General features: G+C 40.9%; 1 protein-coding gene across 7 annotated transcripts in view; it reads left to right on the top strand.

Moving 5' to 3' along the window:
* MYPN (myopalladin) overlaps window positions 1-13,592 on the top strand; it is a 102,297-nt gene that overhangs the window by 78,521 nt on the left and 10,184 nt on the right. For all 7 annotated transcript variants that reach the window (XR_011422810.1, XM_070225954.1, XM_014733228.3 and 4 more), the window contains 7 exons: window positions 2,833-3,054; window positions 4,226-4,375; window positions 5,295-5,377; window positions 6,583-6,709; window positions 7,909-8,116; window positions 9,686-9,851; window positions 11,568-11,701. Coding sequence is in view for 6 of the 7 variants with exons in the window: in XM_070225954.1 (XP_070082055.1) it covers window positions 2,833-3,054; window positions 4,226-4,375; window positions 5,295-5,377; window positions 6,583-6,709; window positions 7,909-8,116; window positions 9,686-9,851; window positions 11,568-11,701 (1,090 nt within the window). In the remaining variant the exon portion in view is untranslated. The remainder of the gene's footprint in view (window positions 1-2,832; window positions 3,055-4,225; window positions 4,376-5,294; window positions 5,378-6,582; window positions 6,710-7,908; window positions 8,117-9,685; window positions 9,852-11,567; window positions 11,702-13,592) is intronic.

The raw sequence follows: 13,592 nt of genomic DNA on the forward strand, positions 1-13,592 counted from the left end.
GTAATCAGAGCTCACCACCATGTATAATAACACTTCTTTGGAAAAATTAGTTCATACTTTCAATATAGAATTTCAGGAATTCATCTCCCCCTATAATAACTCCGACAATGTAATTAGAGAGGAATTTACCAGCCCTCACCTGTCATGTAGTAGGAGAAGCTGCAGAGAAAGTTCTTTAGCTTGGAGCAAGGACCCCATTAAAATAGCGGCTAGAGGCGGCATGGAACGGACTGGGAATTGGGAGCCTTAAATGAAACAAGCTGAGAAACCATAGACGGCCAGGACCTCCTGCCACCCTCACGAAAAGTCTGGAGTTCCCTGAACTCTAGGATCTGTGTGCGAGGTCTGAGAACTATGTGAATTATTCTTTATGAATGTAATTTTCAAAGTAATAAAGCTACCATTTAGAACCTACCTCATATGGTAAAGGAATAAAATAACTCTTCGGTTTTACTCCTACACATCCCAAAAAATAAACAAATTTGTGAAAAGGAAAAATAATGCCAATTTGGAAGCATGAATGCAATTCAACAAAGAAGAAAAATTTAAACTGAAAAGACTACAAAATATTTCAAATTTTTGGGATCTTCTGAATATATCTATGGAAAATGTTAGGTTGAATCATATGAAATTGGTTATATTCTACCATTTTTGACCTACAAAAAAATGGCAATTTCGTATAGTCCAACCTAATAGGTGGCTAGTTGGAAGCTCTAATTATTGACTTTGTAAAAATTCTATAATGTAGAAAAGTCTTAGCACTTTTAAACTAAACTAGGTTTCAACTTAGTAGAAGTGAATAATTTGTTACTTTAACTGGTTTCAATTACCTGATTAAAAATTAATAAGCTTAACTGGAGATTAATCATTTTTTCTACCCCAAAAGAGCTGTGGATTTTTTTTGCCTACCCAGTGTGAGACGTGTCTGAGAGGGACAGATTTATGATTGGTTCCAAGAAACTAAAACCAAGAAATTGTTGGTTTCTGTGTTTTCTAAGTTCCAATTCTACACAAATTCAGGTGATAATATGCATAAGACAATAACTAGAAGACATGAGTAATGTGATTTAATAGCTTGAGAACACATCATATGAATCCTGTGTGCTTCCAAATTCCATGTCAGTGGCATTCAGGTACCATTTCCATGGAGCCCACCTAAATTATAAAATTATGGTTCACTAGAGTCACAAGTTTAACCAGAGGTCTCACCCTCACTCCAAGCACCTGGCTCCAGATTCCTTAAAGATGTGGTAGTGTTGGAATAAGTGATTGCCCCCATATCATTCGAGTATTCACTCATTCTTCAGTTAGTCATTGAGTGCCTGCCATGAGTCAGGCATTCAATATTCCACATATTGTTGATATAGTGGGGAGCAAGATAAAGAAAATCTCAGCCCTTGTGGAGCTAACATTCTAATGTTGAGAAATATTCAATCAATAAACAAACAAGAAAAATACTAGATAGCAACCGGTACTATGTAGAGAATTAGAATGGAGAGTTACTTGAGATGAAGTGGCCTGGGAAGGCTGCTTTGGCGAGATGACGTTTAAGCTTGCTAGCATACGGCAGGGAGAGAGAGAGGAATTCGGGCTAAGTACTAGATTTAGGGTTTAACTCGGTACACTCAAAGTGTGGTCTGAGGCCCTGTGGCAGTCTGAAAGCTATCACCTCTCCACCTTGCGATAAGTATAGAAATTGAGAGTAACCATTAAGAAATTTTAATGGATGAATAGTGGCGCCATTTCCTGAGATGAGGGTGAGCAGGGTAGCAGCATCTCTGGGGGACAGACATCAAGTGTGTCGTGTTTGGACCATGCTAAGTTTGAGATGCCTATTGGGCACCCACACCATGATGTAGAGTAAATCGTTGGTATATGACTCCCAAGATGTAGAGTGGACCATTGGGTATATGAGTTCTGGGGAAAGATCAGGCTTGGAGATGTGGATTTGGAGTCATCAGCACACAGAAGGTATCTCAAGCTATGAGACTGGATGAGATCACCTACCTAGGATTAGGAGCTAGCAAAGGAGACTGAAAAGGAGCAGCTAGAGAAAGAGAAGGAAAACCAGTTTGGTGTCATGAAAACCAAGAGAAGAAAATGTTTCAAAAAGAAGACAGTAGCCATCTGTGTCTAATGCTGCTGAGAGGTCAGGTAAAGTAAGAACGGATAAGTGACAACGGGATATGGCAAATTTGGAGACCCTGATAATAGTAATGTTGGTGGAACGGTGAGAACACAAACCTAATTGGAGTATGTTTGTGAGAGAACAGGCAACAAGGCAATGATCCCATAACAAGAGAAAATTATTTGAAATAGTTTAGTTGTGAGGGGAGCAGAGAGATGCAATGGAGGTGAATGTGAGGTCAAGGGAGATCTGTTCAAGACAGGCTCCCCTCAAGCATGCAGATGGGAATGTCCGGTAGAGACCGGAAGTTGGTGATGCAGGCATGCATCAGAATGCAGTTCAGAGTAGCTTTGCCAAGATACCATATGGGCGGTTCTACATATTGAAATGGACATGAATAATAGTTATGGAAATTACATTCCATCTTCATTCCATTCCCTACAGGATTCTACTGGGGCTCCATGCTCAAGGTGAGGAATCAGGATTCACTAAGGCAGTTTGGGATTATAGTAGAGACACTGAAATCACCTTTAGTGCTCCATGGTGAGGAACTGGAAATGGAACATGCCTGGTTTATTTGAGTTTTGTGATATAAATCTAACATCTGAGTCTTAAAAATGAGTTGCATCCTCAAGTTATACTGATAGACAACTTCTTCCTCACCTATAAAAATTGAAATTGAAACATGTTTGCCATTTTGACAGGAGTACAAAATTTCAAGCTTTGAGCAGAGGCTGATGAATGAAATAGAGTTTCGTTTGGAACGTACCCCTGTTGATGAATCAGATGATGAAATCCAACATGACGAGATCCCCACGGGCAAGTGTATTGCTCCCATCTTTGACAAAAGACTCAAGCACTTCCGTGTCACAGAAGGCTCTCCAGTCACATTCACCTGCAAAATTGTTGGGATACCTGTTCCAAAGGTAGGGGAAGATGACTAGCCAGCTGGCCGACCAACTGTGCAGGACTGTAGACAGCGCCTTCAGGAAAGTCTTATCAGACCCTAGTGAAGCATCTACAGAGAGAATGAAAACCAATAACAGAAAATTGACAAAGCCCAGATAATTTGACTGAAAAAAGAGACACTCAGGAATAGGATTGTTAAATAGTCAGGCCAGAAATAAATCAGACTTATGGGTGTTAGAATTTTAATAAAAGCTTAAAATAAACTTCTTAGTCATGATCTTCTATTTTGGGCTATTGATTCTGTCAGCCATCAAACTCACCAAATTGATATTTTTGTTCCTATTTAACATCTATTGAATATCCACACAGTTCCTGTTGTTGTACAAAGTGAACTATATTTGTATCATTACTCTTAGGTTGGTAAATGCTGAAAATGTCATGTCATTATCACTGACTGCTAAAAAATCTTATGAGTCACCAGATTTTCTGGCAGTCAGCTGAGAGAAGGATTGATACTCAGTGCGGCTGCGGCAGAGAATCTCTCCACTCTGCTCTCACAAACGTTAGCCGTGGCGTTATCACGTATGGTTAGGTAACCAGGAAATGTAGAGGACGGCAGCTGCAGCCAGTACTTTCTCTCCTCCTGTCTTTGAGAAATCTCCTTGATACATGCAGAACTTAATCTGGAAAATATATTTATTTAAATTTTAGCCAGATGAGAAATTTAGTTGAGTGAATCCTGGCTTCATTCCACTTGGTATAATAAACCAAACTACCTTTTCAAGCAAGGTGGGCTATTCTAGGACCTGAGACTCTGTGACTACAGAAGACTTAAGCTTGTAAACAGGATGAAGGGAAAAGATTCAGCTCTTGGTTTTCATTATTTTGGCTTTGAAGACATGTCTGGTCCTTAGGGTGGTTTTTTAAGTAATTATGAAGTACAATAAAAATAGGCAAAAGCTTTATCTCGATCCTAAATTTTGTAGAATTTTTGACTTAAACATTGTATATGTACAAGCGGAGGAGCATATTATACTGCCATTTTTATCACTTTTTTCTAAGTACTTTATAAGGGATGGGTCACCTGTAGAGATGGCAATCAGCCCTTGCCTCACTTTACTCCCTACTTCATTTCCCTCTAAAGATAGACAGAACAGTGTATATTCCCTTGATCATCTTTCATTTCAGGTTTACTGGTTCAAAGATGGGAAGCAGATTTCAAAGAGAAATGGGCATTGCAAAATGAGGCGAGAAGAAGATGGGACATGTTCTCTGCACATTGAATCTACCACCAGCGATGACGATGGCAACTACACCATCATGGCTGCCAACCCCCAGGTGGAGACGCAGGGCTCTGCGCTGTGCTGCACTCAGAGGAAGGAGCAGTAGATGTTGTGAATGAGACCTTGAGAAGTGCGAGTTACTAAGGATTGCTGAGGAAAATGAATGAGAAGCATTGTGATTGTGTGTAGTGAGAGCACAGTATCACAGCTTAAAAGATCAGTTAGACACTGATGGATCTCTCAAATCTTCAGCCTTTGTCAAAGGACATTAGTATTTCTTCCTTATGTCCCAGATCTCTTGGGCTAAATCTTGTGTTTATCAATTCATTGACTTTCTTGAAAAGTCAATAAGTCATTCTATCAAAGAATGATTTCTTATTTTTGTTCTTTTGAGAATAAGCAAATTACTTTATAAAGGCTTGTGACTATCCCTCAAACTCATATGGTCCTTTTTCATTGGTAAAAATTAGAAAGTCATAATCTTTTACTTTGCTTTTCTGAATGAGATCAAGACTTAAAATTCCCCTAAAAGATATGGCAGAATAAAATATCTTCCACTACTGTTAAATAGGAAGTACAAAACCATAATTTCTAATCTCGCCCACTCTTCCTATTAAAATGTTTGTTAGTTTTGAAGATAATCTCTATTGAGTAAAGTATAAAAATAGTTGGCCATGATCTCTGCATGTGGCTGCAGATAAGGTTAAGTTCACAATAATTCAAATTTTTTTACATTTGTGCTCTGTTCATTTCTCAGCTTAAAAATGAAAGTCATCACAATATTCTTAAAAATCCTTCCCCCTGGAATACTAACAGTTATTTAAGAAGTCACATTATATTGTTTTCATCCCCTGATCCAAAGAAAAACTCATAATAGTTAGCCAAAAGCTTCATAATGTTCAAGTCCAGAAAAATTTATATATTGAAAAAATGTGGAATTCTTATTGAATCTCATTCCTTTTCTGTTTTTTCAGGGGAGAATCAGCTGTTCTGGCCACTTGATGGTACAAGGTTTGCCCATTCGCAGTCGACTAACATCCGCTGGTCAGTCTCACAGGTAAAGACAATAAGAACTTCCCCCTCTAGTCTCTCCCAAGCATCCATCCCTTACAGTGTACACCAAAGTATTGAGTTCACAGATTGTTGCTTAAGGGTAGCCCTCCCCCTGCAACATCAGCATCACTTGAGAACTTGTGGCAAATACAGAATCCCAAGCCCCACCCCAGACCTTCTGAATCAGAATCTTAATTTGAATCAGAATCAGAATTTTAATAAGATCCCCAGGTGATTCATAAGCACACTGAATTTGGGCAGCACAGATCTACGGCACGATTTTAATGGTTCAAAATTTGCAACCGTCAGTAGCACCTGTGCACATAATATCTAAATTGGACTCTTTGAATTAAATTACCATCTTTTCTTTAATGAAACAGAAGCCATTAACGGTTATGTGTATATAGATCAAATATTTTGGTTGTGGTTGTCTCCAATATAGTAACTGGCTTTCTTCCTCTCTGGTTTTACTAACCACTAAGAAAAAAGAGCCTGGCTTTCTCTTGAGTCTTGTGGTGCCACAAAGCCTTAGCAAAGCATTCCACAGTTGCTGACGTGGATGAATTGAATTTGACTTACCAAAGGAACAAAAATAGAGACCCACGTTTCAGATACAGTATTTCACCATCATTGCAACTATACTTTCATCTTCATTTTGTTGTTTCTTCTTCAAGAGCAGCTGTTACTGTTGGTCGGTTTTAACCAGTTTTAGTTCATGATCATCTCTAATGGTCTGCCATAATTTATTAGCCAGGTTAAATTCTATTACTCACAGACACAGGGATTATCACTGCCTTGTTCTGGGTAATAAACAAGACTTTGCTTTTGGCTCTTCTTTGAGGTTCAGATTGAATACTGATTTATTTGTTTATTTTGAAACTTTTGAACAACTGGTCAACCCAAGATAAGGGGCGCTGAGCCACTTAACCCAGAATGACTTCAGAGAGAAAGAAGCTAAAGCCTGTTTATTGGATTTCAGATCTCACAAGATAATCCTGCAGTGTAGGAGATGCTTACCACTTTGTGTTTTACATCATTATTTATTATTTATTATTTGTATTATTATTTGTTTGGTCTAGCAACCTCCTTTCTCTCCCCCCACAAAAAAATATCTGTTCTCTGGACCCTATAGCTGTGCCTAAATGCCTACTGTCGTAAGTTTGTAAATTAGTTTCTATGTTTAATTCCTGAACATGCTTGTCGTTATAGAGGAAGGTCCCGAGTGCAAGAAAGAGACAAAGAGCCCCTGCAGGAGCGCTTTTTCCGACCACATTTCCTGCAGGCTCCTGGGGATCTGGTGGCTCACGAGGGGCGCCTCTGTCGGCTGGACTGTAAGGTAGACTCTAGCACCCATCCTTGGCTCCAGATCTGTTCATATTTTATACTGGTTTATTTGTTTGCACTTATTTTTATTTGTTTTATGGTTTGTTTGGTTTGGGTTTTTTTTCAAGGAAAGGAGCACTGGGGAAGGGAGAAAGATCACTTTTTTCCCACAAGGCCCTTTGGACCGCTTAATACCAGACGAAAGGATTTCATGACATTTTTGTGTTTATATCTTAATAAAAATTACATTGGTTCTCTATGAAGTTAACTCTGCACTCGTAAAAGACAACCAGAAAGGTGATACAATTCAGACATTTTCCATATGGAGCCTGGAAAGTCTTTATTACTGTAAAGCCGAAGGTGTGATTTTCGCGTCCTCGGAGTGAATTGCTGTGAGGCATAGCCTTTGGAAAAATTACAGTCATGAAAAAATGGCTCCAGGGCAATTTATGAAAACAGAAGCTGGTTTCTCATCCTAATCAGCATCCATCTCCTTTAGCTGTTCTACGTTCCGAGTCTTTGACCAGAAACTAGGTTCAGTTGAGCAGTGTGGATATCTCTCAGCATGAAGAGAAACTTGTCACCCCTTCTGCCCCAGACAAAGATGCGGAATGCTAAGGGAAATTTAGACGTAAATTAGTAACAGCTTGAGGTTAAGCATGTATGAGCCAGTTCTCTAAGTGGTTCTCATTCTCCCAGTGGCTGCCTAAACAATATTCAGGACTGACCGTTACTTCTTCTACCCCAAACCCTAAAAGATACCCATGGGTCCCGTCCCCAGAGGTTCTGATTTAATACAGTCAGTGGGCATTGGGATTGTCAAATACTCCTCCTGTGATTATATACACAGCAAGGTTTGAGAACATTGGCTTAATGTCTGCTTTTTTCTTGGCGACCTCTTGCTTATTAGGTATGTAAGCAAATATCATCTCTGAAATTGACACTGCAGGCCTATGTTATCAATCTATTTAGCTTTTTAATTGTCATTTATTCTAATCTAGAATATAATCATGACCTGAATTGGGGTCAAAATACTAAACAGTTTAAATTCAGACCCCTCTTGTCCTGATGCCCCCACAGAGAGGTTTTTTACCACCCCATATTTTCTCTCACTGTCTGTTTGGTGCCAGACAAGGATGAAGAATTCAGCCACCAAATAAATCTTCCTGTCATCAGTCTGTCATTTGCCTCAGCTGTCCTGTTGTTTATTAGGTGAGTGGCTTACCACCCCCAGAGCTGACGTGGCTGCTCAATGGCCAACCTGTGCTACCAGATGCCTCCCACAAGATGCTGGTCAGGGAGACCGGAGTCCACTCTCTGCTCATTGACCCACTCACTCAACGCGATGCAGGGACCTATACATGCGTTGCTACCAACAAAACCGGACAGAATTCCTTCAGTCTGGAGCTCACTGTAGTAGGTGAGGTTTGCTGCTGGGACCCCTAAACATAACCCCCTCCAAAGTTATTGCCCAAGTATGCAGAACGTCTGAAAGAACTCCTTAGTGCTTTGCCCCACCAAGTCTAACTTCATTTTTCCCTTCCCTGTAGTAAGGGCCATATTTCCTACATTGCTTTCAAAAACAAATTAGTAAGCTAAAAACATAATATGGTACCTTGTGCATATTATGCATGCAATAAGTAGGAGTCATTGTAATTTGTAATAGTTAATTAATCAATTAATCGATTGATTATCACTGACTTCAAGTCATTGGCCCTGCAGTTCGTCACCCTTGGAACACACTAAGCTCTGCCCTGACCCCAAGCTTCCACGCCCTTGCATCCGTGATTCCGCTACCTGGAATGGCCTTCTTTGCCTAGCAACCTCCTACTCATCGTCAAAGGCTCAATCCAAAGGTCACCACCAAGGCACAGTGGATCCATCAGGCATCCTCCTCTGTTTCCTTAGCACTTAGAAAAGGAGAGACTTTTAGAGCACTTACGGCCTTCTGTGTAATTGTTTACTCCTTTGCCTCCCTGAGGAAACTATGAGCTTCTAAGGTCAGAGATTCTGACTTGTTCTTCTGTGTATCTCTGGTGTCTGACTCAGTGCCTGGAACACGGAAGGTGCTCAACAAACGTTGAGTTGATAACTAAACTAATGAACCTTCACCTTATAAAATGATGTGAACAAAATGCTGTAATGCCTACCAACAAGGACAGAAGTCACCATCACCTGGGGGCAGTAGTAGAGCCAGAATTAGACTTCTGAATATACGAATTCTAGTGCTAGGCTTTCTCCCATGTGTGGCACCTAAAGGAAATCAGGGTAACCAGCATGCTAATCCTCGCTAGAGGCCAGTGGCTGTTTCCCCCATATATCTTTTTCTTTTTCTCACTCTTAATTTCCTCTTACCAATAGACTAGGAAAAGCTCATTGTGCAAGCATATATTGATTGCCAGCTTTTACTTTTTTCCCACTATTTTAATAAAATATTGACTCTGGATCTCTGAAATATGAGGTATCTTTGCCTTAATTGGTTCTGGCCAGAACAAAAATGCCTGCTTGGGAAGCATAATTCATATTTTTAAAAAAAAATAGTATACTTCTTTCAAATTTTCTGTAGCTATAAACTCTTTTAAAATAAAAAGTTGAGGAAAAATTAATATATCTTCCTCAAAATAAAGTCCTCTAAAAAAGAGAAAGGATATATTCAGTACATAAAATGTATTATTCCTCAAAATTGACTGCTGAGCAATGAAAGAAACTCTTTAAATTCCACACCTACCATTTGCATCCTCTGTGTGGGACCCAGGTCCTTGAGTGTCATCTCTCATAAGATGTGCAGACAGTCTCTTCATTTCTTTTTTAATCATTTCTGGAGCTTTTATCAAGCCAGTGATCTTCACTTTGAGGCCTGGGAAGTGTTCTGAAGAGGCGGTAAGGTGGGTGGGGGCCCACTCCACTAAACTCCAGAACCATGATGAGTCTGAGGCATGAACCCCAAGGCACTTACTAGTCAAACTAGAACTATTCTTCTCTCATTCAGCCAAAGAGGTGAAGAAAGCGCCAGTTATCCTGGAGAAACTGCAGAACAGCGGGGTTCCCGAAGGCCACCCGGTGAGGCTGGAGTGCCGCGTGATAGGCATGCCACCACCTGTGTTCTACTGGAAGAAGGACAATGAGACCATCCCTTTCACCAGAGAGAGGATCAGGTACAGCCCCCATCCATGTTCAAAGGCACTTCCAAGCTTAGTGGGGCTTCTTGGGCCACCCAACTGAGTCTGTAGCCTTTGGAATCTGCCTTCTTTCATTTAGCATAATGCACTTGAGTTTCATCAATGTTATCGTGTATATCAAGAATCTATTCCTTTTTGTTGTTGAAAGGTAGTCTATTGTATGAATGTCCCACAGTTTTAAAAGCTTAATTTAAAAAAAAATTTTTTTTCTGAGGAATATTCACCCTGAGCTAACATCTGTTGCCAATCTTCCTTTTTGTATGTGAGCTGCTGCCACAGCATGGCCATTGACAAATGAGTGGTGTAGGTCTGTGCCCGGGAACCGAACCCAGCCCACCAAAGCAGTGGCATGCGAAACTTTAACACTAGGCTGCTGAGGCTGGCCCAAAACCTTAATTTTTTTTTTTCCTGATGAGGAGAATTTTCCCTGTATTAACATCTATGCACATCTTCCTCTATTTTGTACGTGGGTTGCCATCTCAGCACGGCTGCCAATGAGTGGTATGGGTCCACGCCTGGGAAGCGAGCTCACCAAACTTAACCACTAGGCCATGGGGCCAGCCCCTTAAAAGCTTAATTTTTAAGTTTAAAAAATGTATGAGAAATTTATGGAGATCCTCCTATTTTTTGTCATGTGTCTTCAGTAATATAAGTACCCAGAAAACCTCTGACAGTAAAAAGTTAAAATAGGATAAAGCAAAACAAAATATTAAGGCAGTTACACTCCTTCTCCAGCCATCACTACGTGGTTATTTTTAAAGTAACTTTAAGGATCCAGTTTCTTAAAGTGGGTGCCCCCCTTGATGGCCCTTAACCAATCTTATTTCCTTGTCATTTGGGTTTTATGCCACAAGGGGGCAAGCAAACAAAGGTAGCTTGTGTACAAAAATTTCCACTGAGAATTACTTCTTCACAGTAAACTGAATTTGTGCCAGAGGGTGTTGTAGCTATCAGGTTTTGCAGAATTTTCGCATCTAAGAAGGCTATGTATATATAGGTCAGGATTTTTCTCTGGTAAAACTTAGGCAAGAGCAGAAATGTTCTTGAGTTAACACTTCAGTCTAAATTGACGCAGCATGTTAAACCCAGGCTGAAATTCTGGAGTAATTATCAGGACTGCAATATGCAGCCAAGGTTGAGAACTGCTGACATAAAGAAAACAGAAGGGAGCATGCTGAGTTGCTCCTGAACTGTATTACGGAATGCTGAATGCCCAGTCGGTTACACTAAGAAATAACCCCCTCCCCGCTCACAGTTCACCCATCCCTGGGCTCTCGTTTTGGTCTCCATTCCCACAGCTTCCTAACAAAGTTCTGTTGAAATTTCCAACCTCGTCTGGAAAAGAGATTTTTCTGGGCTTTGGTTGTGACGAGTGGTAATCTCCCTGGTGGAGGAGTACAACTCCAGGAGAGTTGGAGCAGTGGGGAGGGCAAGAGCAGGCCTCAGCCTTGGCTGTCGACCCTCACCTCGGCCTCATCAGGTTCACTGCTGCTCTTTTGTGACTTCTTCTCACCTTCAAGTGTGCCTTTGATATTTGCCTTAAGCTGAGTGCCCTGTCCTCTCCCTAGGGGCAGGGACAGGAGGGGAGCACAGCATTGCTCCACTTGCCCCAAGAGTTCCCCTGAGCCCTAAACTCGACAAGGCTGTTTCTGTCCCCAAATACAATATGAATATATTCTTTCTTTCCTCCAGTATGCACCAGGACGCAACTGGGTATGTCTGCCTTCTCATCCAGCCAGCCAAGAAATCAGACGCTGGGTGGTACACGTTGTCAGCCAAGAATGAAGCAGGCATCGTGTCATGCACTGCCAGGCTGGATATATACGGTAGGTGTAATGGCATTGGTCAAACATCTGTGTATCATAGGCAACTCAAAAATCTTTTTTTTTTTTAAGCATAGGTGCAATATGCTTCCATAAATGAATTGGTTAGATTATGTTTTAGTGCTTAAGGGACGGATTTTAAAAGTCATTTCATCCTAGTCACCTCACAGCTTTTGTACACTTTTACGTTTCACTATGAGGTTAAGCTTCTTCCAAAAGAGAGACTCTAATACTAGGAATTAGAGCTACTTCAGAGCGCACGTGTGCTTGTGCTTCTAATCATCCAGCGTCTTCAGGCCGACTCCTTGCTGCTGTGGGCCACCACTGGAACTCCCTCCTCACTGCCTGTCATTTACCCCAGACAGACCTCCCCCTAGCAGAATTTTCCTGACCCTATTCATCTGTTAAATTAGTCCATAAATATTTATTGCCCTAACCCCACAATCAGACTAACAATACAGAGCTGTATAATAATAATAATATCAAATGACATTTGTATAGTGACTTGTAATTTACCAAATTGTACCCTTAGATCCTTTCAAACCCATGAGATTATTGTAATTGTTGTTACTCTCATTTAAATGCTGAAGAAACTGAGACTCAGAGAGGTTAAACGACTACAGCCAGATGCAAATCCAGGTGTTTGTATTGTTCCTTTGAGCTATGTTTCTAATTTTCAACAAGATTTAACAATTTAACCTTTATTAAGGTGTTTGTATAATCTACTCCTCTCCTCTATAATTTTGACATTAACTGGTATTTTTTGGAGACAAATTTCTTAACCAAGAAGGGTGATTTTTAAAAAAATAATCAGTGGCCGGCCTGGTGGCACAGTGGTTAAGTGCACACGTTCTGCTTCAGCAGCCCGATGTTTGCTGGTTCGGATCCTGGGTAAGGACATGGCACTGCTTGGCACATCATGCTGTGGTAGGCGTCCCACATATAAAGTAGAGTAAGGTGGGCACGGATGTTAGCTCAGGGCCAGTCTTCCTCAGCAAAAAGAGGAGGATTGGCAGCAGTTAGCTCAGGGCTAATCTTCCTCAAAAAAAATAAATAATAAGTAAATAATGAAATAAAATAATAATCAGTAAGCTTGATAACTTTCTTATTCATTACATACTGGTTAATGATTAACCAAAATAACAAATAAGAGTAACTCTGTCTAGAACCTGAGGCCCCTGCTATTTATAGATGCACATCAGGTATCCCTTTTCTTAGTAGCACTACAGGAGGGGCCGTGGCTTGGCATTTTCTCTAGGTTTAATATTTGGAGGAAATATATAGCTTTCTGGTTATTTTCCCTGATCCTTGGACTTGAAAAGAAATTCAGCTGTGAGGAAGCTGACACTAATGTACTTTCCCCTGGGAGGGTGGGGAGAGAGAGAGACCAGTGATATGTTTCTTAATCTAGGCTAAGTTCCTTAGCCATTTTGCCCACTTCACTATGTCAGAAGGAAACAGGTCCCCAACTAAGGAACTCAGTACCAATAAGCCCTGAAACTAATGAACCTTGTCCCAATCCTGCCTGCCGGTGACTGGGTTCCCATTGCAATTTGTCCCGGCTCACCTCTCCCCAGCTCCTGTCCTGATTCCACAGCATCAACAATAGGGGGCGCTAGTTCCTCAGTTGGGACCTGGGGATGGAGGCAGAGATAGAGAACTTGGGCTAAAATGAATCCCCTATCCCCACCACTTCCTGCCTAAGAAACAGGGACAGTGGGTTCCCCTCTCATTGAAAGGAGGACTTCCAACAGTAGCAATTACAGTAGCTCGGTTAAGGTGTCAGAGAGAGCAGGGAAAGGCTAAGAGAGGAGGGCATGAGGGAGAGACTTGACTAGCTGTTCACAGTGGCCTCACTGAGTGCCTGATTGTTAGTGGAATTTCTTTATGTTTT

This window comes from Equus caballus, chromosome 1, assembly GCF_041296265.1.
Source record: "Equus caballus isolate H_3958 breed thoroughbred chromosome 1, TB-T2T, whole genome shotgun sequence".
NCBI classification, from domain to species: Eukaryota; Metazoa; Chordata; class Mammalia; order Perissodactyla; family Equidae; genus Equus; species Equus caballus.